This window comes from Xenopus laevis, chromosome 3L (assembly GCF_017654675.1).
Source record: "Xenopus laevis strain J_2021 chromosome 3L, Xenopus_laevis_v10.1, whole genome shotgun sequence".
NCBI lineage: Eukaryota > Metazoa > Chordata > Amphibia > Anura > Pipidae > Xenopus > Xenopus laevis.
The window spans coordinates 123,062,106-123,087,876 of record NC_054375.1 but is presented as its reverse complement, the minus strand read 5'-3'; the positions used below and the strand labels follow the sequence as shown (position 1 = coordinate 123,087,876).

At 39.5% G+C, this 25,771-nt stretch overlaps 1 protein-coding gene across 5 annotated transcripts in view; it reads left to right on the top strand.

Annotated features, from left to right (window-relative positions):
• The window catches only part of igdcc4.L (immunoglobulin superfamily, DCC subclass, member 4 L homeolog), a 59,768-nt gene extending 35,617 nt beyond the window's left edge, over positions 1-24,151 (top strand). For 4 of the 5 annotated variants that reach the window (XM_018253294.2, XM_018253293.2, XM_018253290.2 and 1 more), the window contains 18 exons: positions 1,322-1,463; positions 2,305-2,438; positions 4,004-4,144; positions 4,502-4,657; positions 7,047-7,457; positions 7,585-7,749; positions 9,423-9,560; positions 10,110-10,280; positions 10,388-10,612; positions 11,103-11,210; positions 12,033-12,216; positions 12,369-12,496; positions 13,330-13,500; positions 14,592-14,729; positions 15,972-16,080; positions 19,501-19,735; positions 19,825-19,989; positions 21,324-24,151. In XM_018253294.2, coding sequence (XP_018108783.1) covers positions 1,363-1,463; positions 2,305-2,438; positions 4,004-4,144; positions 4,502-4,657; positions 7,047-7,457; positions 7,585-7,749; positions 9,423-9,560; positions 10,110-10,280; positions 10,388-10,612; positions 11,103-11,210; positions 12,033-12,216; positions 12,369-12,496; positions 13,330-13,500; positions 14,592-14,729; positions 15,972-16,080; positions 19,501-19,735; positions 19,825-19,989; positions 21,324-21,833 — 3,390 coding nt within the window. In that variant the 5' untranslated portion in view covers positions 1,322-1,362 and the 3' untranslated portion in view covers positions 21,834-24,151. The remainder of the gene's footprint in view (positions 1-1,321; positions 1,464-2,304; positions 2,439-4,003; positions 4,145-4,501; positions 4,658-7,046; positions 7,458-7,584; positions 7,750-9,422; positions 9,561-10,109; positions 10,281-10,387; positions 10,613-11,102; positions 11,211-12,032; positions 12,217-12,368; positions 12,497-13,329; positions 13,501-14,591; positions 14,730-15,971; positions 16,081-19,500; positions 19,736-19,824; positions 19,990-21,323) is intronic. The other variant, XM_018253291.2, reaches the window with a different exon arrangement.
• The last annotated feature ends 1,620 nt before the right edge of the window (positions 24,152-25,771 follow it).

Sequence of the window (25,771 nt, the reverse complement as noted above, 5' to 3'; positions counted from 1 at the left end):
GTTTGATGATGAGGGAATGATCTGTTTTAGAAAAATATGATGGCACTGGCAAATGGAGGGGTATATACAGTATAAATGAAGTGGCTTGGGTGGGGAATATATGCCCAACTTATATACATGATAGGAAAATGTAGGCTTTACATGTCCTTTAAATATTAGTGAAATATAGACAAGCTTATAAACTTCAGTATTTTTTTAATTTTTTTCTATCTGTAGCTTGTCGTCTTTTTTTTTATAAAGAAATGTGATGGGAACAAAAGGCAGGCCCACATAGTCTGTTTAATTATCAGTTATTGTTTGTTTTAATGAAAAGACATAAGGGCACTTGCATTGCCACAATTTTCACTGTAAAACACCAAATTGCAGCTCCTCCTGTGGTACCATAACGGTTTAGTCAAAACTTTGAGTGGTTGCAAGCATCAAGTTCCCTTTCTTTAAATATCGTTGCAGTACTTGCGGCTGAATAAAGATCTGTGCATATTAATTCCAAACATTTACTTTCCAAACTGAGATGTTAAGGTCATGGCCTCTCAGTCTGTTGTTCTGTTGCTATGAAATATACTCCTCTCCTATACTTGACTGCACCCTGTGATGATGATATTTCATTTTTATTCGGCCTCTCCCAGCTAAGCACACAACATACCTAATTGTTATTTCTGAGGAGGGGTGCTAAAAACATTTGAGATACAACATTTTAGTAACCAGGGTGAAACAGAGCAATTTGTAACTCTATGTTAGGGGGTCACCAACCTTTTTTTTTTTTTACCCATGAGCAGCATTCAGATGTAAAAAAACTGGAGGTAGGGGCGTAACTACAAAGGAAGCAGACCCAGGGGGCCCAGGAGGCCCAGGAGGTATAGGGGATCCATGAGACCCTAATTAATGAGCAATATCAACATATATTGGTTTAAAATAGGACAACCTCTGGTTATGTTGGGGGGCCTAAAATTAATTTTCTGTGGGTCCCAGTAACATCTAGTAACGCCACTACTTGGAGAGCAACATAAGCATTAAAAATGTTTCCTGCGGGTGCAAAAGAAGGGCTGTGATTGGCTATTTAGTAGCCCCTATGTGGACTGGTAACCTACAGGAGGCTCTTATCTGCACTACACCTGGTTTTTATGCAACCAAAACTTGCCCCCAATATAAGCACCTGATTTAAGGCCACTAGGAGCAACATCCAAGGGGTTTGAGAGTATCATGTTGCTCACCAGCCACTGGTTTGGGGATCACTGCTCTATGCAGATTTTATATATCTAAGTTTGGGGTCACTGATCTAATACTTAGATTCTAATACTTAGATTTTATATATCTCCTCCAGGTCTTCCCTCTTTCCGCCAACAGCCTGAGTCTCAGACTGTGATGCTGAACAGCATGGCAAGGTTTGAGTGTGGCTTTACCGAGTTTCCACCTCCTGAGATCACCTGGCAAAAAGACCAGGCTCCGGTTCCAGCTGAGTCTAGGTGGGTATATCAGCAGCAGAATGGCAGATTTCATTGTGGACTCATTGATTTGCTTTTCCAACCTGGCTTCAATATTTGCACCACACAAGAGAACCACTCAAGGACCAGGCTATGACTGATCATCTATTTCTGCATATATCATTAATGGCAGCTGTACAGGAAAAGAAGAAGTGAGAAAGAGTACCTATAAAGATAAAAAACAACAACTAATTCAAACAAATTAAAATACCTTTTTACAAGGTTTGGAAACTTTCTTCAGATATGAGAAATCTTGAAGCTCAGCTCTCCCATTTATACCTATATTGCTAACTGGCTTCTAAGGGATATTTGCTTCCTCTATACAGGGAGCCTGGGAGGGTTAGGTTCTTGGGTGACCCGCGATGCCCACAAAATCATGGGTGACCTGCTATTTGTGTGTGTCGTGGGGGCCCAGCCCAACATAGTTATGACATTGCCAACCAAATAGCATTTTCAGTTCCAGGCTGGGATTAGCCAGAATAGAAATGTTAATAGTTCATTCCAAAAACCGTGCAAAATAAATGATTAGGAACAATTAAAAAGTTGTCTTTTATAAAAATACATCCCCTTTGATGACAAATACTTTATGCAAAATACAAATGCCATCAGAGTGCAAAATGATACTCTCTACAATTCTGTTAATTGATGTTGTTATTAGGCCGGCAGAGCTGAATCACTAGTTTTCTGAGCCATAACCGAGGTGTCTGTATAAACGTATACTTTATTTGCACTTGGATCATAAAAGCATATGGGCTCATTGTAATTTAGCCTGTTATGTTAAACATCATATACTAATGTTCATTCTTTCATTTATTGTCTTAAGGTTTCTTACCCTCCCCTCTGGAGTCCTGCAGATATCAGGGGTCCAGGAGAAGGATGAAGGCTTTTATCGTTGTGTGGCATCCAACATATTGAACTCCATCTACAGCAATGCAGCACATCTGTCTGTTGTACAAGGTAGCAGCTGATTGTTTTTATGCCTAAGTATCTATGTTGTATCTGTTATCTCTCTCTCTCTCTCTCTCTCTCTCTCTCTCTCTCTCTCTATATGCATCTATTGCTCCAGCTATCCACTGATTATGGCATTAGACAAGTATCTAATCCATTAGAGTTGCATTTTTTCCTGACCCTGTAGAAGTTTTTCATTGTACTTCATTGTATTTCATTAGCATGGTGGAGGTTGATATCACAGAGAAAGCTAGTCTGGTTTAATAAGTGAAAAGTATTATTGGCAAAAAGCCACTCTCATATTGTCCTGCAATGTTGTGCCAAGTACAATTGAACACCAATACTGGCATAGTTTTATGATGTCTCTCTATATGAGCAAACTTGGGGGGGGGGATCTCTACTGCGGAGTATTCTTTTTAAGATCTTGGTTCTGCCTCTGAAAGCTTCTTTTAAAGCTACCATAACACAACAGTAGACTATGTAGCGTGATAAAGAGGGGTGTGGGCAGCCAGACAGAGCCGTGGCAGTTAGTCAAGACCAAGTTTTATTAAGCTGCATATCTGATCTACCATTAATTTCTCCCCATAAACAGTCCAATAAGCTATCAATTCAGTCTGAAAGGGCCCAGTCTAAAGCAGCTAAAATTGGCCCATGTATGTCCAGCTTGTCATCTTTGTAGAATCAAGAGAGACGCACAATTTGACAGATAATTAAACATTTGCTCCTTAATATTTCAACTAGACATTATACAAGGAAAATACAAAAACTAGTTATAACTGCGCTTTAAGAGTTCCCACACTTCTTTCTTTGTGCCTGGATGGACATGCACAGTTGAGTAAACAACTGAACTTTAATAAAAAAAAGTCAGCTATTTCACTCTGCCATGCATGAGTCTGCCCCAGGGAACAGAGGAAAGAAGAAACAGAAGAAGAGGATTGCTCTTTTGTGGTGCTAGCACAGAAATAACCTGGACTGGTGCATTTTTCTGCTAACACTAGCAGTGGCCTGGGGTATCTTGTAAGCTATTAAAATCACTGAGGGTGTCCTAACATTTGGCACCCCCCAGTAATTTCAAATTTCCTCCTTCAATAATTGTCAATATTGTGCAGTTTGACTCTTTCCCCCATTTGTAATAAATGGCACTAAGTTTACCCAGGGGCGGTAACCCATAGCAACCATACCCACACTAATGCCTAACTACAGTAAATTAATTTGCCTTTATTTGATGTTCTAAAAACTATACTGACTGCATGCAATTACGTATTCGTTTTTAATATATTGCTGGGTTTATTTTCTTGATATTTAATGAGATCAACAGTATATTGTGTATAGTTAAAAGTGGCTCCTATGTCTGTTAGGAAACAATTCTCATTACATGACAGAGCTGAGTTTGTTTATGATATCCTTATGCCTAATATATTCTCCTGTTTTGTAGGTCTGTCATTTATTGGCTTTTTTTCTGTCTCTATCTTATGGCACCTCTTGCCTTTCAAATATACATGATTGCATCTGAAAGCTTACAAGAGTAACCAAAAATATTCTTACCTAAAACACTTTCCTTGTCTCATAATCAGATGCCGGTGTTTATGCCTTGCCAGAGGAGCTGACAATTACTAGAGCACCACAAAACCTGACAGTGGAAGAAGGTCAAAGTGCTGTCATGGAATGTATGGCTAAAGGGAATATTGAACCTCTGATCTCTTGGATCCGCCAGGGTAAGTAATTTCTGCTGATGAATTTAGTAGTGAGAATGAAATTATTGGGGGTTGTAGCAGTAGTTAAAACTTTCTGGCTTTCCCCTGAGCACTGTGTAATTCCATTTACAGTAAGCATGCATTGTTTGAACAAAAGCACACTCACATAATTCTGATTAAAGTCAGCTATTGGACAGATGCAACAGATGTAAGTAATATAATTCTGAATATCGATCTATTATTGCTATACTACAAAATGCTTACCCCCTGTAGATCTGCAGTAGTTCAGCATAGCTACCACCTTCCTATTGGAACTGGAAACTCAATATTGAATCTGTGTGTGTGAAGTGGTATATAATGTATGTCTCTTATTTTCAGATGGAAAGCCAATCTCTCCTGATATCAAAGTGCTGGGAGAGACCAATCTCCTGGTGCCAGAGGCGCAGCTGCATCATGCTGGGGTCTATGTGTGCCGAGCCAACAAGCCACATACTCGTCATTTTGTCACTGCTGCAGCCCAACTTCATGTTCTGGGTAAGGAGAGACAGTGAATGTTGTATGTTAGCCCGAAACATTCGCTAATCTGATTTGTGGAATAACATTTACAATTGTTATATACAGAATGCAGACTTGAATGTAGCAAAAATAGTGAGATTTGGGATACCCAACTGCCTGTACTGCATGACTAGCAAGTGTTAGTACAGGTCTCTTAAATGGCAAAATGCTGCTTAATATTTAATCTCATACATGCACAGCATCAGATTGTCTCTTGGTTGGTTTTGTGCTTCAGCCAATCAGATTGATGTGATCACACCAGATGTTGATTGGCCACATCACTTGCTCTCCCCTCCTCCCAAACTAGCTTCATAAAAATTTTAGTACACCAGCGTAGCCATTTTCATCTTGACTACTATGTCTCGGTAGTTGTGATGGACAACTCTGTTTTTTACTAATGCACTGTGCAAAGCAGATCATATTTACTAGGGTTGGGAGGCTAGAAATATTTCAATTGCTTCTACTGGGCAATAACTGCAAGGGTGTTATATGTTCTCCCAGTATTTGCACTCAATTTTCTCCCAGACTACAAAAACATACAGGAAGGTTAATAAGCTCCTAAACTAACTCTAGTGTGTGTGTGTATATTGTGTGTATGTGTGTGTGTGTGTGTGTGTGTGTGTGTGTGTATGTATGTGTGTGTGTTGTGTGAATGATGAGCAATCTTTGTTAAGCACTGCATAAACAATTGGGTCTATAGAAATATAGGATAGTAAAATAATACAAACTTATTATCAGTTTCTGCCAATGTAAGCCTGAAATGAATATAAAGGGACAGTATACACCTTTGTTCAACATGAGTGCAATGAATAGGCCTTGTGCTGAATATACATTTTGCCTATTGTTTTAATCAGGTAAAATGGGGATTTTTGTTATTTCTTGAGCTAAACAGGGCAAACAGGGAAATTATAGCTAGTCCATGTTTGGACCTCGGCAAGGTAGATTATATAACCAGACCTCAAATAATCTCCCTGCATAATGGACTACTGCAAACAAAATAGTCACAGCAAAGTAGGAATATTGTATAACAATAATTTAACTATCTACATCACAAGGAGCAAACATGGAGCAGCTTCAGTTCCCCATTTGTCCTGTTTAGCTTAAAGGGGAAGCAAAGTCTAAAATAGAATAAGGCTAGAAATGCTGTATTTTGTATACTAAACATAAACAAGAACTTACTGCACCACAAGCCTAATCAAACAAATGATTTATGTTTTCAAAGTTGGCCACATGGGGTCACCACCTTGTAACTTTTTTAAACATCTTTGCAAGACCAAGACTGTGCACATGCTCAGTGTGGTCTGGGCTGCTTAGGCATCGTCATAATTTATCATTACAGCAGAAGTCAAATAATATCTGCCAGAAACCGATACAGCAAGACTGATTAATAATCAGATTATACAGACTGCACTGGCCCTGTGTTGTCATGTAATCTAATGTGGATTTTATTGTTTTTGTATTGTTTAATAAAAACTTTCTCCAACTCTGCAGAACCAGTGGCTGCAGCAAAATATTCCTCCAAATAGAATCCCAGTTTATCTGTTTAAATCTGGCTCAATGATCTTTGTCCCTGCAGCTGGAGTTGGTAACAGTAAAGGGGATGTAAAGGCAAAAATAAAATCCAATACAAATCTCTACACAGTCGCCAACTGCTGTACAGGGAAACAAACAAAGCTGCTTGAGTTCTGCATGGCTGGGAAGTAAGCGGGGGCTCCCCCTGCTGTTCATAAGTATGATTGTTTCCCTGCAGAGCAGTTAGGGAACGTCTGACAATTCCTATCCACAGCAGTAAATGAAGGGAGGATTTCACTGCATACAGTCAGGTTTCTTATAAAAATGGTACACATTTTTTAATTAAAGAAGATTGGAGATAGGTTTCTTTTTCATTAAAGAAAGTAAAAATGGGATTTTATTTTTTTTGCCTTTACATGCCCTTTAAGAAATAACAGAAACTCTTAGGGTTGCCACCTGTTTGGTTTTGCCCTGGACAGCCTGGTTTTCAGAAGGAGGGCTTTCCAGGTCAAAACTGTCTGCCCATTTTTCCTAATTTGGAAAACCGGGAAGGTGACCAGCGACTGGCCAACCATAGCTCCACCCACCAACCCACCCATCATTGCCCCACCCACAACATCACTGCTCCACATCCATGATGCTATTGGCCTCCCCCTCCTGGAGATAAAGGTAGCAACCCTACAAACCATAGATTTTTTTGTGATCACTAACAATAGGCAAAAAGTTTGGCACAATCGCTATTCATTAACCTCATGTTAAGCAAAGAGGTGTACTGCCCCTTTAAATACAGTCTGTTTTTTAGCTTACATAAAATTGCACTATTTTTTCTTTCTCTCACTCTTTTGCTTCTTTTAAGTCCACCCAATCATTACCCAGCCCCCAGAGACTATCACTCGGGCCCGTGCTGGAACTGCTCGATTTGTGTGCAGGGCCGAGGGGGAGCCAGAACCAACAATTCACTGGCTAAAGAATGGACAGCCACTTTTCTCCAATGGCAGAGTGAGAATTCAGCCCAGGGGCAGTCTAATTATCACACAGATAGCCCTGGAGGATGTGGGATACTACCAATGTTTGGCAGAGAACAATGTTGGCAGCGCCTGTGCCACTGCTAAATTGTATGTGACAGTTCAGGACGGACTGCCTGGCCCACCGCAAGCTGTAAAGGCAGTGACAGTTTCCAGCAGATCATTGACAGTGGGATGGGAACAGCCAGAGAGTAACTGGGAGAGAGTCATAGGCTTCTCTCTGCACTACACCAGGACTGGAGGTAAGTTCCCTTCCTGAATATCCTGACCTACAATTAACTGCCATTGGCACGGAACTAACAAATCAGACTCTGATTTCTTTAACCCTAATTTCCCCCCAACTCAAGAGTCTTCTCTTTCTTCTATTAGGCTCAGACAATGTGGAATACCAGTTTGCAGTAAATAATGATACAACAGAACTATACATTAGAGACCTGGAACCAGGGACAAAGTATACCTTCTATGTGGTAGCATATTCCCAGCAAGGTGCCAGCAGTGCGTCTCAGCCAGTTGTTATAAAGACTCTGGATGAAGGTATGTAGACATGAGGTTATTAGGGTCATCCAGGCAGTTTATTAACTAGTCTTCTGCAAAGAGAAATGTAATAACCATTGTTCATGATCGAGGATAGAATACAGGTATGGCACCTGTTATTCAGAATGCATGGGACCTGGATTTTTCCAGATAAGGAGTCTCCATACTTAAAAAAAAAAAAAAAAAAATACTTAAAGAAAAATACTAAAAATAAACATTTAATAAACATTAAATAAACCCAATAGGATTGTTTTGCATCCAGTAAGTATGGAGTAATTATATCTCAGTTGGGATGAACTACAAAGTACTGATTTATTATTACAGAGAAAAGGGAAATATGTTTTGCAATTTTAAATTATTTGATTAAAATGGACTCTATGGAAGAGAACTATCCTGTAATTTGGAGCTTTCTGGACAATGGGTTTCCAGATAACAGATCTCAAACCTGTATTGTAAACTGTACAGCAACTTCCAGAGGTACACATAATAGATATTTCATTTTAACATTTTCTGTAGTGAGAGTATCAGGAAACTATGTGAATTACAGTAGATAAAGCTGATGCATTGCCCAGTGGATGTGGACATAGTTGAATCTCAAAGTCTTCTATAGACTTACAAGTTTTATTAATGTGCCTAAATGCAGTGTCCGTATTTGGAATAAAGCAATACCACTTTTACAAATGTAGTAGTATACTCCGACAGCCTAAGCCTGATGGGAGAAACCAATGTCTGCAGTCTCCACAATTAGGAATACTTAAAGAAGAAGGACAGTTTCTCTCTGTAAAAGAACAAGGATTGCAGGATGGTCTAAACAACATGGAATGACTTAGTTAGTTCTGTTTTTATGCAATTTTTTATTGAGGACAAAGTGTAAATGACAGAAAAGCATCTAATATAAAGAAATTACACTAATTAGGAATGTCTTATATAATACTAAATATGTCTAACAGAAATTTTAAACATTAGTATTAAGAATAACAATCTCACGGTTGCCCATTTACCGGTACCTGTACAAAGGAGATAATTAAAGTTAATTTAGGACGTTTTCAAACTATGCCTAAATTAATTAATTAAACAAGTATTTTCATCACCTACATTGCCCAGGTAAACCATGTATCATAATCTTATTTGGAAGGGCTTGATTATTTAAAAGGCAGGCAAGTAACATCTCCCAAGATGAAGCTTGTGGTTCTGCATTCAATTAAGCCTGCCGGCCAAGATGATCCAGTTTGGGGACCATATAGGTATGGAATCTGTTATCCAGAATGCTCAGGGCCTAGGGTTTGCTGGTCTACTAAAAAAATATAATAATAAATTAAACTCAATAGGTTGGTTTTGCTTCCAATAAGGTTTAATTATATCTCAATTGGGATCAAATACAAGGCACTGTATTATTATTACAGAGAAAGGAAGTTCTTTTAAAAAAAGTTGAATTATTTGATTAAAATTGAGACTTTATGGGAGATGGCCTTCCTGTAATTTGGAGATTTTTGGACAACAGGTTGTCAGATAACAGATCCCATACCTGCATTTGTGCCCGTTTGTTGGCCAATTTTGGCGGTTCAGCATAGAAAATAATGGTCTCTGTTAATTCCTCCCAGTCTTGTTCTGCCGCTAGAACTGTATATAGTGCGTATACTGAAATGACTAATGGGCTTTGCTATGTTCAACAGTTCCAGCAGCTGCCCCGACTCTGAACCTTCACAGTGATTCCCCTTTGCGCCTACATGTGCGCTGGCAACCGCTACCCCCTGAGCTGAGCAATGGGCAAGTCAACAAATACCGCATTGATTATGGCACTCAGAAAGATGGTAAGTGTCTGATGTTAGCTGGACATTCCAAACGACAGACCCTTAGGATAGATATTGGACTGGTAGGGGAAATATTACAGAAAAAGAAATAAAGATATCCATACATGCACCATTATTTATCGTACGAATGGTATTTCGTACGATAATCTGTGCATGTTCTTTTCGTTTTTACCTGCATACCTGACAATTCAGCTCTTAACGTTAGTAGAGTGGACAAATGGTCTTTACTACGACCAATGGTTGTCGGAAAGATCGTAATTGTAACGCGTATGGCCACCAAGTCATAGCCATAATGGGAGTGGACAGCAATATAAGATAACTGAGAACATAGGGAAGCCTGCTATAATGGCAGCCACTTCAGCCTAAAGGATTTTTTCTTTTCTGGTTGTGGTTCAGATATCAGTTTTCAATACAAGAATAAATACAATAAATGTGTATTTTTAAGTATAAAATTATTCAGCTCTATTTTTGGCAAGAAGCTGGAGTTCAGGACATGCAAAAACTTCCTGCAGAGAGACTTCTGCTAACTTCCAGCTTCTCCTTCCTCAGATGACATTTCCTACATGGAGGTTCCAGGGAATGAGACACAGGCCGTCCTGGTGCCAGTGCAGCCCAACAGTTTGTACAAAGTGAGGATCTCAGCTAGTACAGCAGCAGGCTATGGAATTCCCTCCCACTGGATTCAGCATCACACTCCTGACACAGACAACCAGACACAAGGTCTACTTCAGTGATGTCCAGCTTGTGTGTTTAATTATTTATCCTCATTTATCCTTTCCTCTTCATTTCAAATTACGCTTACCATTCTTTTCTTCTGTACTCTGTAGCCCCATCTCAGATGCAGCTGAAGGTCACTCCCCGCACTGATTCCCTCACCCTCAGTTGGGAGGTGCCCCACGTTGAGTTTCCAATCACTAGCTTCAGGTTGTATTACCGCCTTATATGCCCTGCTCTGGCTTTTGGTGGCTCCTGTCAACAGCAAATGGAAAGGTGGGATGGGACTCCTATCAAGCTCAAAAAGAAGAGGAGACAATATGAAATAACACAGCTAAGTGCGTAAAGTGTGGTGTAAAACACAACTAATGCTCACCCTGCTCATACCTGATTTCATTTTTTGGGTGACACACAAATTTGCATTCCCCAGTAATAAAAAACTCAATGTACTCTTCTGGCTTATTAATGTGACACCAGGCTCAGACTAGGAATCTGTATATTCTGGCCAATGTCATTGGGGCTGTCAAAAGCTTAGGGCCAACATCAGAAATCATGGGGCCCAATAAGACTTAGCAAGCAGCTTCCCCTAAGGGGACTGGATAATTAATCCACTGCCTACTTGAGACACTTGAGTGGAGGCCATTGCCACTAAAGTAAAATGGAGTAATGCCTTTGGCACACATATATTTATTTCAAATCAGTGTGACACACACATCCATCTCACGACTTTGTGACAGACACAGCTACTGTGTGAAGAATGAGATCTGTACTTTGCCTTTATTTATCTACTTGCACCTAATGTCTGACATGTATGCATCTTTCTGACAGTGCCTGGACAATTGTACCAAGTGAAATTAGTGGCATTTAATAAAAATCAGGAAGGGCAGACTGTTACATGGAAAGGAAGGACCAGGCAGATTCCCTCCATTGCACCAGGTAGGTAATACACTGACAACCTGAATATTTAGTATTCGATGAGATATAACAACAATTAGGAATACTGTATCCATCGATCTAGTCTTGCATAATATATATCTCAGTTAATGTTACTGCTTGTACAACTGTGATTTGATTGGTTGTATCTGACCTAGACTTATCTGTACCACCAGTACTTGTTCATTGTAGGAACAATGTGAGTCAGCTTTGTTTGATCTGATAAAACATTTCTGGGCTTACATCATTACATATGCACAATTTGCTCTGGTCCAGTAACCCCTCTATAGCAGATAGTCAGCAATAAGCTTGGCCAGTTTAATACAGAGAGATTGAAGGCAGATGTGTTATTGGCTGCTTTAGGGTTACCATTCCCCAACAAACATGGGCCATGTTACTGCATAAATCTCTTCTCCCCCAGTTACACTAGTGAGCACAAAAGTGCAATGAAGCAGCAGCATAATGTACATTTCATACAACTCAACAGACAATCCAATTCAATGAAAATTACAAGTAGTGGTGGGAACAATTATGAACGCAGTACTATGCTGCAGAAATCAGTTTATGTGCACAATATATTCACAGTTGTAATTAATCCCACTTGTGCAAATAAGCAAATTTTTGCAGCAGAGTAATGTGTTGATAATTCCTCCATCCAATGTTTGTGAGTTTCTCAGCGCTGGTATTTTTACCCTGGGGGTTGTAGCATCTGCGGTGGAAGTTTGTCAAGTGCTTGAGAGTTCTTTGTTTGATTGAGAAAATGTTGATTGAAATGTATTGTTAAGATAGACTTATCATTAGTTGGACTCTCTTTTGCTGCTGCAGTCCCCCCTGCACAGAGGATTCCCCCGCTCCCACCCAGTTATGTTGAGGTTGAACCTAACAGCTCCACGTCGGTTTGGGTACGGTGGAGAAAACCTGCTTTCACCACAAGCAAAATTGTCAACTACACAGTGCGTTGTGGGCCATTGGGAGCTGTGAATGCCTCGCTTGTGACCTATCATGGCAGGTAATGGCTGAATCTCACGGCCTCCTCCTTTATTGCACATAATCCCAGGATCCTTAGTACCTCTTTGTACTACAGGATACAGCTGGGAGAGTTATTCACACAGACCTTCCTTGTATGTTCAGTTCTGAGTTCCATATTGTCTCCCTAACTAGTGCTTCTGAAGAGATCCTGGTTTCAGGCTTGAAACCTTATACCAAGTACGAGTTTCAAGTACGGTCTAATGGCATCGGTGTGGAAGGGCCGTATAGTGACATCATGGAGAAAATGACACTGCCAGACAGTGAGTAAGAGCACTTATTTGGTTACGAGGAAGCTCTTTCAGGCATTTTTATATGGATAATTCTGTTTTATATAGGGTTTTATAGCACTCTGACAGGGCAATAGGTATACAGCACTATAGAGAAGCCCTGCCGTATTGCTTTCGAATGGCTGTGCTCCTTAGTTATTCAATTCTACATTATTTATTCCCTCTGTATATTTTAACACTTGTATGTGACATTGTGTGCTGGCATCTTTGCACTACTATTTGTCTTTCTTCTGGGTATAACAACCTGATTTGTATGGTCACCTATAGTCCCAGGTTTCAGTTTATATGGGCCATGTAGGAGAAAGATTTAGCAGTGAAGGAATGGTGGGGTATTTACCCATGTCATAGTTTAATAACTTCTCATATTATTCTCACATTTAAAGCAAAGATAGATAGATGGATAGATAGATAGACATATTATAGATAGATAGATGAACGATAGATAGGGGGGATTCTAACACTGAATGATGTAGAAATGCTTGTGTATATGTATCAACTATTCTGTGTTTAGTGCCAATTATTTTATCATCACCAATAAATACTGGTTATTTCTCACACAAGGTTCTTGTAACACAGCAAGAGCAATGTAAAGCTCTACCAGCTTTGTAAATATGCAAACGCTTTCTACATGTTACTTCAGATGTTTTTATTCTCACGGAAACACTAAATGCAAGCACAATTGAAAAGTGTAGCGTATGGAAAATGTAGAGTCCCCAGATTCTAATTGCTCCTTTGTATCTCTGGCATCCTGTTAAAGACCTTTACTTTACTTGAAAACTCTCATTTAATCTCTAACTCTTCTCAAGGGCCCTCTTCGCCACCTGCTGACCTGGTACTGCAGCCCCTGTCCCAGTTTTCTGTTCAGCTGCACTGGCGCCCCCCTGTGGAACCAAATGGAATCATTGCACAATATCTGCTCATGTACACGACCAACAGCAGTCAACCTGATGAGATGTGGACTCTCTTAACCAGAGATGGTAAGAAACATGTTGACTTACAATAAGAACTGCAAATAAATGACGACGGCTCCAGGTGAGCCGAAACGCGTTGATACACCATGTACTAATAAATGATTTGTTGATACACACTGGATGGTGATCGCTGTGAGTGCTTTCATGGACTTCTATAATTAATTTTGGATAGCACCCAGCAAGTGACTTGAGGAATGGTGAGTGCAAATAATCTCTCTCTCTCTATGGAATAACTCCATATGGCAACTGTACTAACACTGGAATTATATAAAAAGAATGCTGTATTGTTCGATTGTCTCCAAATTGCCATTTGCACACTGCACTTGCGACCAAAATATCCCCTACAGTGTCACAAGGCCATGGTGTTCAATTTAATACTTTTGGTACTTCCTACATCCACCCAAAACTGTTTTTTTGCATAATGAAAGAAAGTGTAATTCTAAGCAACTTCCCAACATTCATTCATTAAAGATGTTCATATGGTTTCACAATATTTGTAAATGTGATTGGAACTGAGAGCAGTAACGGTTTATCCCTTTCTGTTTTTTGGGTCTGACCCTTGAAACAATGTAATGTAATCATCTTGATTCTGCTTATTTTAGGGGGGTCAGAACCAGCAGTGCAGAGAACAGAAAGACAGATTTCAAAAGCAATTACATTTACAAGTAACTTTTAGAACCTCTGAAAAATGTGAGTGACTGAATGAATATTGCAACGCTGCTAAAGGCCCCCATACACGGGCCGATAAAAGCTGACGACAGACCGAGTCGGCAGCTTATTGGCCCATGTGTGGGGCCATCCGACGGGCTTCCCTGATCGATAACTGGCCGATAAAGGATACTTTATTTTAACTGCGTGTAAAATTTGTCAGAGCCGCCTGCTTCTCTTGTAATGTTCCTCTGCTTGGAAAAACACGTTGGTGAGCTGAGTCATCCCATATTTCTCTGGCCTGTTCTAAGCAGAGCAACATCACCATTCTTTTTCTATGATGGAAAAGGTAAATATTGGCAGATGACTGAGTGGAGAAACATCAGCGCTACATTGCAACATTTAGGAGATTTTGTTATTGGTTCTGGTAAAATGTACTTGTTTTTCAGGAAACATATTCAGCACAGAGGTGCAGGGATTGCAGAGTGGGACCAAATATTATTTCAAGATGGGAGCAAAAACTGTGTCAGGCTGGGGACCCTACACCAATGTATTAGAGGTGGAGACTTTACCTTCTACACTATCAGGTACTGCACAAAGTATATTGAAAACCATACCTCCCAACTGTCCCCTCCAGTACTCGCGAATGCAAAGAAGAGCGTATGCTCACACTCGATTTCAGACTAAAGCTGCCGCAGCTTCTGGGCACAATGGTCCGAACTAGGGGAAAGCATCAGAAGATGTATGTGCCTGGCGCCCCTCTACATCTGCACCCTAGGCACGTGCCTCTTCTGCCTACCACTAGTTCCTGCCCTGGTCAGGACAGTCCCGATTTTGACAGCCGCAGTCCCAGATTGTTACTGAAATGTTCTGACTTTCTTTTTGATCTCCTGCACTGAACAGCCAGAAAAAAAGATACAAAGTTTCTAACTTAATTGGCTTCTGCAAGAGAGCCCAGAATATGTGGCAGGTGCACTTAGATACTTTTGTAACATTTTTAGATGAGCAAAGATACAATTGTAACAATTTAAGATAAGCAGGTCTCTTGGGGAAACTGTGACTTGCAGTTTAAAGGGCAATTCACCTTCATTAGCAAAACTGTAATAAAAAAACACAGAAATGTGTTCAAAATTTCATAACCTGCCAAATTTTGTAAAATGAACATGGTAATTAGGTGGTGCGGTCACAAAATGGGCATGGTCAAAAAATGTTCTCCATGTGGCAAATCATTTTGTCCCTCTTTCTATTTCCAAAATGTTGGGAGGTATGTGCAAACTCCTTCTCACCTTCTTCATTTATTCCTCCATTCACGTGGCCACACACACTGAGCATGGATAGGCCTATCAATTCATAAATCTCTTGTTTGCTTTCCTTTATAATGTCTCACTACTGCAAAGTCACAATATGAAGCATTTCATGAACCCTCATGCCACCCCGCAATACAGAGCTGACATTGTATACAGTGCCACAAGTGCTAAGACACAATGTAATGTCACTTTTACATTCTAGGCATATTATACTGAGTTGTAGAGCTAAACTATTCAGCACAATCTCGTGAACAAGGAAAACACTGCTGCCATCACAATAGCTCTAGACACTTATACATCACAATATGACAATACAAGGACACCTTTACACTGACAATTCAATGCCACAGACATAATCCCAGAATACAGTGAATTCAGAGTTACAGTATGTCATAGTGACAATATTTGACTCTAGCCATAGAGCTAATGTCAATCACACTCTAAATATTAACACACAAGATAATATTCTACAAATCATCAGCAGTGTTTATGTGTGGCCCTGACTCTTCTCCTTATCCCCAGCAGATGTCCTGGACATGAATTCTGTGACTGGTATCATAGTGGGGGTCTGCCTTTGTCTCCTGTGCCTCTTGCTGTGTATGTGTGCCAGCTTCCAGCAGGGCAAGAAGAGGTTAGTGAAATACACAGGGTACAAATGGATATTTACATCCATAGAGGCTGCCGTGACACATTCACAAAGCCATATCTTGTGGCTATATAAAGGTTGCCAGTTTGGAGCTGCATGTCTTTCATGATGCAAAATGTTTTATCTGGGATTACAATTATGATGTAAATTTAGGTCTATTATTCTTACAAATATCCTGCCATTTATTGATGATTTTAACACTAAGGGGCAGATTTATCAAAGGTTTAGGTGAATTTTCGAATGAAAAAAATTCAAATTTCAAGCTATTTTTGTGTACTTCAAAATTTCAAAAAAATTGAAATTTATCATGTACTGTCTCTTTAAAAAATCTGACTTCGACCATTCGCCAACTAAAACCTGACAAATTGCTTTTTTAGCCTATGGGGGACCTCCTAGAACCTATTTGGAGTCAATTGGTGGACTTTGAAAAAAAGTTTTTTTGGGGAAAAACTCCAAATCAAATTCGATCGAATGCGTTATTAATTTGTACGTTTCGAATTCAGCCTCATACGGACCTATTTGAACGAAAACTGACCTATTCTTCCAAAAAAAACTTAAACTTAATTTAGGTTGGTCTTTTTGAATTTGAGTTTCGAATTTTTTTCAATTCGAAATTCGACCCTTGATAAATATGCCCCTAAGGGACACAATTTCATGGAGCTTCTGCCAGTTATTTTATTGTCCCTCAGCAGAAGAGACCATGCCATAGCCCCAGCCCATGAATACAACTGTTCAGATAAATAAGACTTCTGCAGAGAAACCTAAAAGGGGAACAATCACAAAAATTAATTTAATATAAGCTTCATTATATTGAAATAAGAAACGTTCTAAATAAAATCAATTAAATATTCTGTATATCTTCACTATTCCTCTCTCAGCATCCGTTTCTCTTCATTCTCTCTTCATACAGCAGTTGAGTGTCAGATATTCATTGACAGTTAGATCCAATATATCATAGGGATTTTTTTTCCTAGCAGATGTATTAGAGCTCACTTAAATAACTGATTCCAGTACAAACAAAATCTAACAAAATATCTGCCTTTTGCACAAATCCTGCATGTAGAGAGACATGATGTCTGGTGATTTTAATAGATTGAGCTCTAATACATATTCTAGGCAAAGGGAGCCTCCCTATAAGATATATTGGATCTAACTGTCAATGAATATCTGATACCCAACTGCTGCATGAAGAGAGAATGAGGAGAAACAGATGCTGAGAGAGGAATAGTGAACATAAACTTGATTCTTTTAAAAACGGTACAGAATTTTTAATCGATTATACCTATATTTAGAAAACTTCTTATTTCAGTATGCTGAATCTTATATTACATTTTATTTTTTCTAATAGTTGCCCTTAAATCAAACCATTTGATGCACATTCATAAAAAATGATGTGAACTGAAATAACTTCTCATTTGATTATATTAGCAATTAATAGGAAGTACAGGACTGATTTTCTTGGAATCCAAATATATTTTTAAAATCTGGCCAAATAATAAACCCTCCACATAAAATGAAACCCTAATCTGAATATATTCCGATTTGAGCAATATCCATATATGACGTCACCTGTGGCATTGCTTTCAATTGACCAGAGATTTAATGTCCTGCAAAACGTTAAATCGCAAAATTAGTTTCCATAGAATTACTGAAAATATTATATTACTGTATGGCAGACATTCCAGAGCACAGTGAGCTCTCTCTTTGTATATCAGCATGCATCATGTCACTTTGTACAGCATCACAAAGAAACATTTTGTATAGCACCAACACATAGGCATCCCTTTGTATCAGACAGGGGTCCCCAACTCTTTTTTACCCATGAGCCACATTCAAATATAAAAAGAGTTGTGGAGCAACACAAGCATGAAAAAAGGTTCCTGGGTGCCAAATAAGGGCTGTGATTGGGTATTTGGTAGCCCCTCTGTGCACTGGCAGCCTACAGGAGACTCTGTTTGGCAGTACATCAGGGTTTTGTGCAAAACTTGCCTCTAAGCCTGGAAATCAAAAATAAACACCTGCTTTAAAGCCACTAAGAGCACCATGTTAGGGGCTGGTGAGGAACATGTTGCTCACAAGCCACTGGTTGGGGATCACTGGTATAGGACAGTGATGTCTTTCTTTGTATTACATTACATTGTGGTCCCTCTGTATAATGGCTTTTTGACTTTGGTTACAGGGTATTTGATTGTGTTGCTGTGTAGGGTCATGCCGGGGGCAATTTCAGATCTCTGTGTTCACCCTACACTGCATGAATGTCCCTCACATAATGGGTGCTGGTAGAGGTGGGTGGAAAAATAATAATAACATAATAACAGAATATTCTGGGTCCTTACCAGGCTCTCCTTGTGCAAGGCACCATGCAGCCACGGGGTTTGCTCTCTTTTTTGTTATGCCACTGGTTTTAAGCACAGGACCTGCAAATAAAGCTGACAATAATATCATATGTTGTATAACTAACCCTTCCTGCCTCCTTGCTCTTGGTTTATATTGGCATAACAGCAAATTGAGAACACGTTCTTTGCCCTATGTGGTAATTACCTGCTGAATCACAACCATAAATACTCCAAACTCTACTATGTGCTGGTGCAGGGTGCCCTTTAACCTTAATCTCCTTTTTCCCATTACAGTTTCTCAAAAGTGGCAATTTGATCTTGTTATTCTAATGGAACTAAACCAATGGTTGCTGGAATTTCTTCAGTTCAGCTCCCCTTTGAAGGTTTGACCTTTAGCCTGGTCCTTCCTTAGGTAGAGGAGCAGTATTTGTACTTGATATACTTTTCCAAATGTCTCTATTTTCCTTAAACCCATGATACAGTTCTTCAGAATCCATTATAAATACATGATGGTAACAATAATCAGTATTACAGTCAGTCATGTTCCCGAATCGATCACTTCAATATGGAACAAAGTGGAGAAGGAACTCAATGACTGTCAGCCTAAAGCTGGCCATAGACGCAAAGATCCGATTGTACGAATCATCGTAAGATCAGAGTTTCCCATCTCCCGACCCCCACTAACCATTCCGATCAAATAAATTACAAAAGAACAGATCAGCCGATGTTCTGCCCCTGACAGCAATCGTACGAAAGTTATGTCCGACAAAGCTAGTGACAGTCTCCCACTGAAAATCATACGATCGGCAATACATGCAGAGATATTATCGGCAGCCGACAGAAATTTTCTAACCTGTCCGATCGACCAAACAACCGATCTCCGCAGGACGAAAAATGTCGGGACTCTCCACACACGGTCCGAAAACCGTACAAATCCTCGATTCGTACGATCAGATCTTTGCGTCTATGGCCAGCTTAAGAAGGGGGGTTGGGAAATGGTTTGTGCGACTCAATGCACTTATTTTACACAGCTTTATAAATATGTCTTATATGTCTGATTTATGCACAGAGACAGCTCGGATATAGGGTCTCGCTCCAGCAGAGGCCCCACATCTTATCAGCGAGCCAGACAGGGGTCCTGCTCACAGGGTCATGGTCAAGATTCACATGAACTAGAGACACTTATGCCCTCCCAGCAGGAAGATACACCATCTCTTCCTGTTCCAGAGGCCACGAATCTGATTATAGGACAGAACCTAGTCACAACATCCCAACCAGAGGAAAAAAATCCACTGAAAATGAAGGTCAGTAAGCATACACTATGTTACCTCCTTATACATTTAGGTATCCTTCTGTACCGTCACTCAGTAACTCACTTACTTGTGCCCTGCAGCCATCCTGGAATGGATCTGTTACCCAGAACTGGGCTAATCACATCACTAGTTACACGGAGTCCATTACTGGAGACCTCTCATCAGCAGCAAATGGCTTGGCAAATCCATTGTCCTCTGGAGGCTTAAGAATGATGTTGAATGACCTTTCTTATGAACCCTTAAAGGTAAGAAGGGGCTGTATAGAATATCATGGAGAAAAGACCAATAGATACCAGTTAATGAAAAAAAAAAACCCCTGAAACACCAATGCTGTGTATACACCATACTACTGATATAGTTTCTTTTATTCTCTCTCTAACTCTGCTGCTTCAGTTACAGGGTGTGTAAACCCCACGTATTTCAATATACAATTTCTCTGGCACACCACTTACTTTATTCAGTCATCACCCGAGGAAGGGGTTGACCCCCGAAAGCTTGTGCCACATTCTGCTGAATAAATGATTTAAAGGCATTGCCGAAGGTTTTAGTGTGCTTCCTCCCTTTGCGAACTCGAATGTGTAAACCCCACTTTGGCCAGATCTCCAAAAGAAGGCAGGCCAAGCTTAATCACAGATTCAATATCATGCCGACCAGTTATTGTACCATTTGGCCTGTCTGTATTGCACAGAATAATGCTATTCAAGTGTTCAGAGCTCGCAAAAAAATAGTGGTTAATAGCTCAGGAGATAACTATATGAACAACAGACCTGAGTGTATATGTGAGGCAGCAAGAAAAGGTAATACCTCCAGATCCCCCAGCATTTTAAGAAATTCAGAGTTTTTCCAGGAATTTTAGTACCCCATAGACCTTCCTGGCCCCAAGACTGATCTGCCAAATTTCCCCATGATACAACCAAACATGCCCTAATCAGAGCACAGATTGGCCTTTTAGTGGCAAGCCTAACCTATTCCACAGCCCTCTGGGTCTCCCATTTGGTGGGGACTCTTGCCTGTTCTCTCCCCAATAGTGGCCCTAGGGATATTTGTCTGGCATGCTGGGTAGAACTGATAACTTGACGAAAAGGCAAGAGTGTGAATGGTTTGAATTGATCCTCTGCATAACTCATTGTTAAATAAAGTCCCCAGCCATGTCTGAACATCCGGTAGTGTTCAGCTCACAAGCAGGAAACAGGGGAGATAAAAGTCTTGGAAGACAGTCAGGGGTAAATTTATCAAAGAGTGAAGTTCTGCCACTAGAGTGAAATTCCACAACTCACAATTCATTTCTATGGGATTTTGAATGGCATATTTATCAATGGGTGAAAGTGAAAGTTCACCCTTTGATAAATATGCCTTTAAAAATGAATGTAAAGTGGCGGAACTTCACTATTAACTTCACTCTTTGATAAATATACCCCTCAGTGCTGCAGTTGCCTTGCTTCACAAAACCACTAGGAAGTGCTGGCCTTAGTCTTCAACTAAGTCTCTGATTAACTGTTCCTTTCATTTGTATCTAACATACAGCATGGCATAAAATCTGCTCCGATAGAAATAAAATATTCTCACCTGTGTTCTATAGGTAGATGTTGGGAGGAGTCACAGGAATTCATCTCAGAACCAAGTTGAGGCAGACGTCATTGTACATTCTGATTTCTCTGCCTCCGAAAGGAGTGGACATTGTGCTGGTCTGGATTCTGAAGAAGAGGAGGAAGATCTCAGTCTGGATCAGGACAGGTCCATAAATGGAACTCAAGCCACAGTTCCCAGTCCTCAAGTCCAGCCTCTAACAGAGGAACAAAGACAAGACAAGAGGGAAGAAGAATTAATCCCAACAAAAACAGACACAAAAACAGATGCTACAGACTTAAAGAACCAGCTCCTCCTCAACGGCTTCCACAAGAGTGTGGACTCTCAGGATCTTCAGCCAACAGAGAGCAATGTTCTCAGTGTAGAGTGCGGAGACTCACTTGCAGATGATGTTTCTGTTGTACTGAAAGCCCCGCAAGACTTAGCACTCAGCAATACACATGCTTCTTCACTTCATCCCAGTTCACCTGACAGGCAGTGTACTGACTCATTAAATGGCTGAGACACTAAACTCCAGCTTCTTGAGATGAAGTGTGTGTGAGTTTGTTTAAAATTAAAGGGCTGAGGGAACAAACTCGCTTTCCAGGCAGAGTAGGAACGCAAAGAACATCAACTTTATGCCACAATTGTGTAAAACTGGGGATACAGGATTGTTTCAGCTATGGCGTAAAGGTAACAGACCCTTCTGCATTGGCGACAGCCCTTTATAAAGCAAAGAGTATTAATATTGCACTCGCACTTGTGAAGCAAGTAAATGATATCTGTGAATGGAGTTAACCACTTTGGAGTTCACCAGAGGATTGTGTTGCATTCTCACAGTATTTTCCGTACATGAAGTTCACCTGCTGAAAATCCTCCTTGTTAATAATGAATTTTATTTTTTATAAGACTTGACATTCCTGTACCTAAACTAAGCCATGTGCCTAAAGGAAGTCATGTATTAGTCAACAAAGGAAGAAGCTGAAACCAAGCCAGGAACCCCAGCAGGTGATGGGTCAGAGTTTAATTCACCATACAAGTTGCCTTTTAAGCTTTGAAGCATCAGAAAGTATACTTTACCACTTACAATACTGTCCAAAGAGCTTGCAGCAGGGATTTCAAGGTCATCATGATCCTTCATCAGTTGCAAACTACAACTCCCTATAGTAGAGATGTCAGACTCACATCCTTCCAGATAGAGTTGCCTAACTCTAGACATAAGCAGAGAATGATGAAGGCTATGAAATGGGGTTAGCCAAGAAGAGGCCAGCTGTTTAGCAGTCCTTTGTTGGCTTCCCCAACCTTCTCTGCATAAATGCCATAACAGGCCAGGTATTGGCTTAGGGTAAGACTACATGGATCCAACGAGCTACGACAAAACACCTTTGACAAGTCGCATGCGACAGAAATTAGGTAAGAGATAGAAATGTCAGATAAAGTTGCATCATTGATCCGTCGCGACACGACTGTCGGATGCAGACGCAGCGTGCATGTAGTCCTACCCTTATTGCTCTGCTTCTAGAACAGGCAATTTCATCATCAATTTAGCGTTAATCTCCCCTGCACCCAAGTGGGGATAGTTTATATCATGGCCTTTGAAGGCTCAAGGCATCTGGAGTTGGACAGCTGCTCGAAACCAAAACTCGCAGAAACCCTACACAAACCAAGCATGTGTTAGGATGTTGTAGTTCATAAACAGTTGGTGGGACACAAATTGACATCTCTGGCTGAGAACCTGAATTTGGTACAATACACATTCACTGGGTTTCCCAGAACAAAGCTCAGTGCATGTGTGATCTTGTTACTGACAGGTGATGTTGTTGTGTATCTCTGCGCTGGTGCATTTGGTTACATTCCAAGTTTAGGTCCTAGATTTATTAAAGTTGAAACAATCACTGGGCAAATTTCTTATCTGCTTTCTAGCAATTTTTATGCCAAATTTGGATGAATTTATTGCATCTGGGGAATTTTTACGTATCAAGCTAAGCTCCCCTTTGGCAGTGCAATGGCAACATCTCCAGAAAATATGCCAATTTGCTGCCACTGCCACCAAAATGTCATCCAAGGCTTAAAGGGGATCTATAGTGAAAATGAAGATTTAATATAAGCTTCATCTCACTGAAATAAGACACACTCTAAATACAATCAATTAAAAATTCAGAAGATCCCCTTTAAAATTCACTAGAAAGCAAATAAAGAATCCAAAGGATTCTCATGCTCTTCGGATGAATCTTAACTCCTCATTGGTTAATGGATTCATACTTGAGCTGGGAAATGATTTTGTTACAGACACCAATACCAATACAACTGTCTGGGACTTATGGAGCTGCTACACAGTTTCCCATGTGTAACAATGCCTCCCTTTCTACGCACTCTGTGAGTGCCTTCTCACAACCTCCAAGACTCATTTTCTAACTCATTGCACCCACCGGGGTTACAGTGTGGTGTATGCATTCCCTGGTGTGATTTATTCCCAGAACTCCCTGGCGCTAAAAATGAATTGACCTTTTCGTATTGTGCTCCGTATTTGCTAGCAAATTTCCTGTGATCAGTCTCATACTCAGATAGTGTGACCTCCTGCAATTCTATGCACTCAGCTCAATATAATAAGTTGGTCACTAACCAGGTCAGCTGATGGGGGGGTTCACATATTTAATATGATCCCTTCGCTTAAAATGGGGGATACCCAATAGCCTATATTCACCAAAGGTCAATAAAATAAAGTTTAAAAAAACAGTATTACTAAATTTTAACATCAGTTTTATCATGTACCAATATGAATTTTGTTTATAAATGTCAATATAGTATATAAGATTTAAATAAAGTGGATGGATGACTGCAGACAAAGTTGCATTTTTTCAATATATATACAGGTACATTTTACAATATATATATATATAATACACAAAAGCCATGAATATCCTGTAAATTATATCCTTATAAACGGTGAGTTCTGATGTCATCAGTTATAAACGGTGAGTTCTGATGTCATTTCTGTCACATGACTCACTGAAACTTGTGTATTATAATAAATAAAGTACCCCCAGTTGCAAAATATGAGGATATTAGAAGTTACCTCGGAGTTCCATGACCTGTATAAAAACACTCGGCCTTCGGGCCTCGTGTTTTTATATGGTCATGAAACTCCTCGGTAACTTATAATATCCTTATATTTTACAAAAGGGGGTACTTTATTCACTATATAATACACAAAAGCCATGAATATCTTGTAAATTATATCCTTATAAACGGTGACTAGTGATGTCATCAGTTATAAACGGTGAGTAGTGATGTAATTTCTGTCACATGACTCACTGAAATTTGTGTATTATAATAAATAAAGTACCCCCAGTTGTAAAATATGAGGATATTAGAAGTTTCCTCGGAGTTCCATGACCTGTATAAAAACACTCGGCCTTCGGCCTCGTGTTTTTATATGGTCATGAAACTCCTCAGTAACTTTTAATATCCTTATATTTTACAAGAGGGGGTACTTTATTCACTATATAATACACAAAAGCCATGAATATCTTGTAAATTATATCCTTATAAACGGTGAGTTCTGATGTCATTTCTGTCACATGACTCACTGAAACGTGTGTATTATAATAAACTTATAATATCCTTATAATTTACAAGAGGGGTTACATTATTCACTATATATATATATATATATATATATATATATATATATATATATATATATATATATATATATATATATATATATATATATATATATATAATACACAAAAGCCATGAATATCTTGTAAATTATATCCTTATTAACGGTGAGTTCTGATGTCATCAGTTATAAACGGTGAGTTCTGATGTCATTTCAGTCACATGACGCACTGAAATTTGTGTATTATAATAAATAAAGTACCCCCAGTTGTAAAATATGAGGATATTAGAAGTTACCTCGGAGTTCCATGACCTGTATAAAAACACTCGGCCTTCGGCCTCGTGTTTTTATATGATCATGAAACTCCTCGGTAACTTATAATATCCTTATATTTTACAAGAGGGGGTACTTTATTCACTATATATATATATAGTGAATAAAGTACCCCCTATTGTAAAATATAAGGATATTATATGTCATGAGGAGTTCCATGACCATATAATAATTTTATACAGGTCATGGAACTCTGAGGTTACTTCTAATATCCTCATATTTTCCAACAATGGGTACTTTAAAAACCATGAATATCTTCTAAATGATATCCTTATAAACTGTGAGTTCTGATGTCATCAGTTAAAAACGGTGAGTTCTGATGTAATTTCTGTCACATGACTCACTGAAACTTGTGTAATATAATGAATAAAGTACCCCCAGTTGCAAAATATGAGGATATTAGAAGTTACCTCGGAGTTCCATGACCTGTATAAAAACACTCGGCCTTCAGCCGCGTGTGTTAAATGGTCATGAAACTCCTTGGTAACTTATAAGATCCTTAT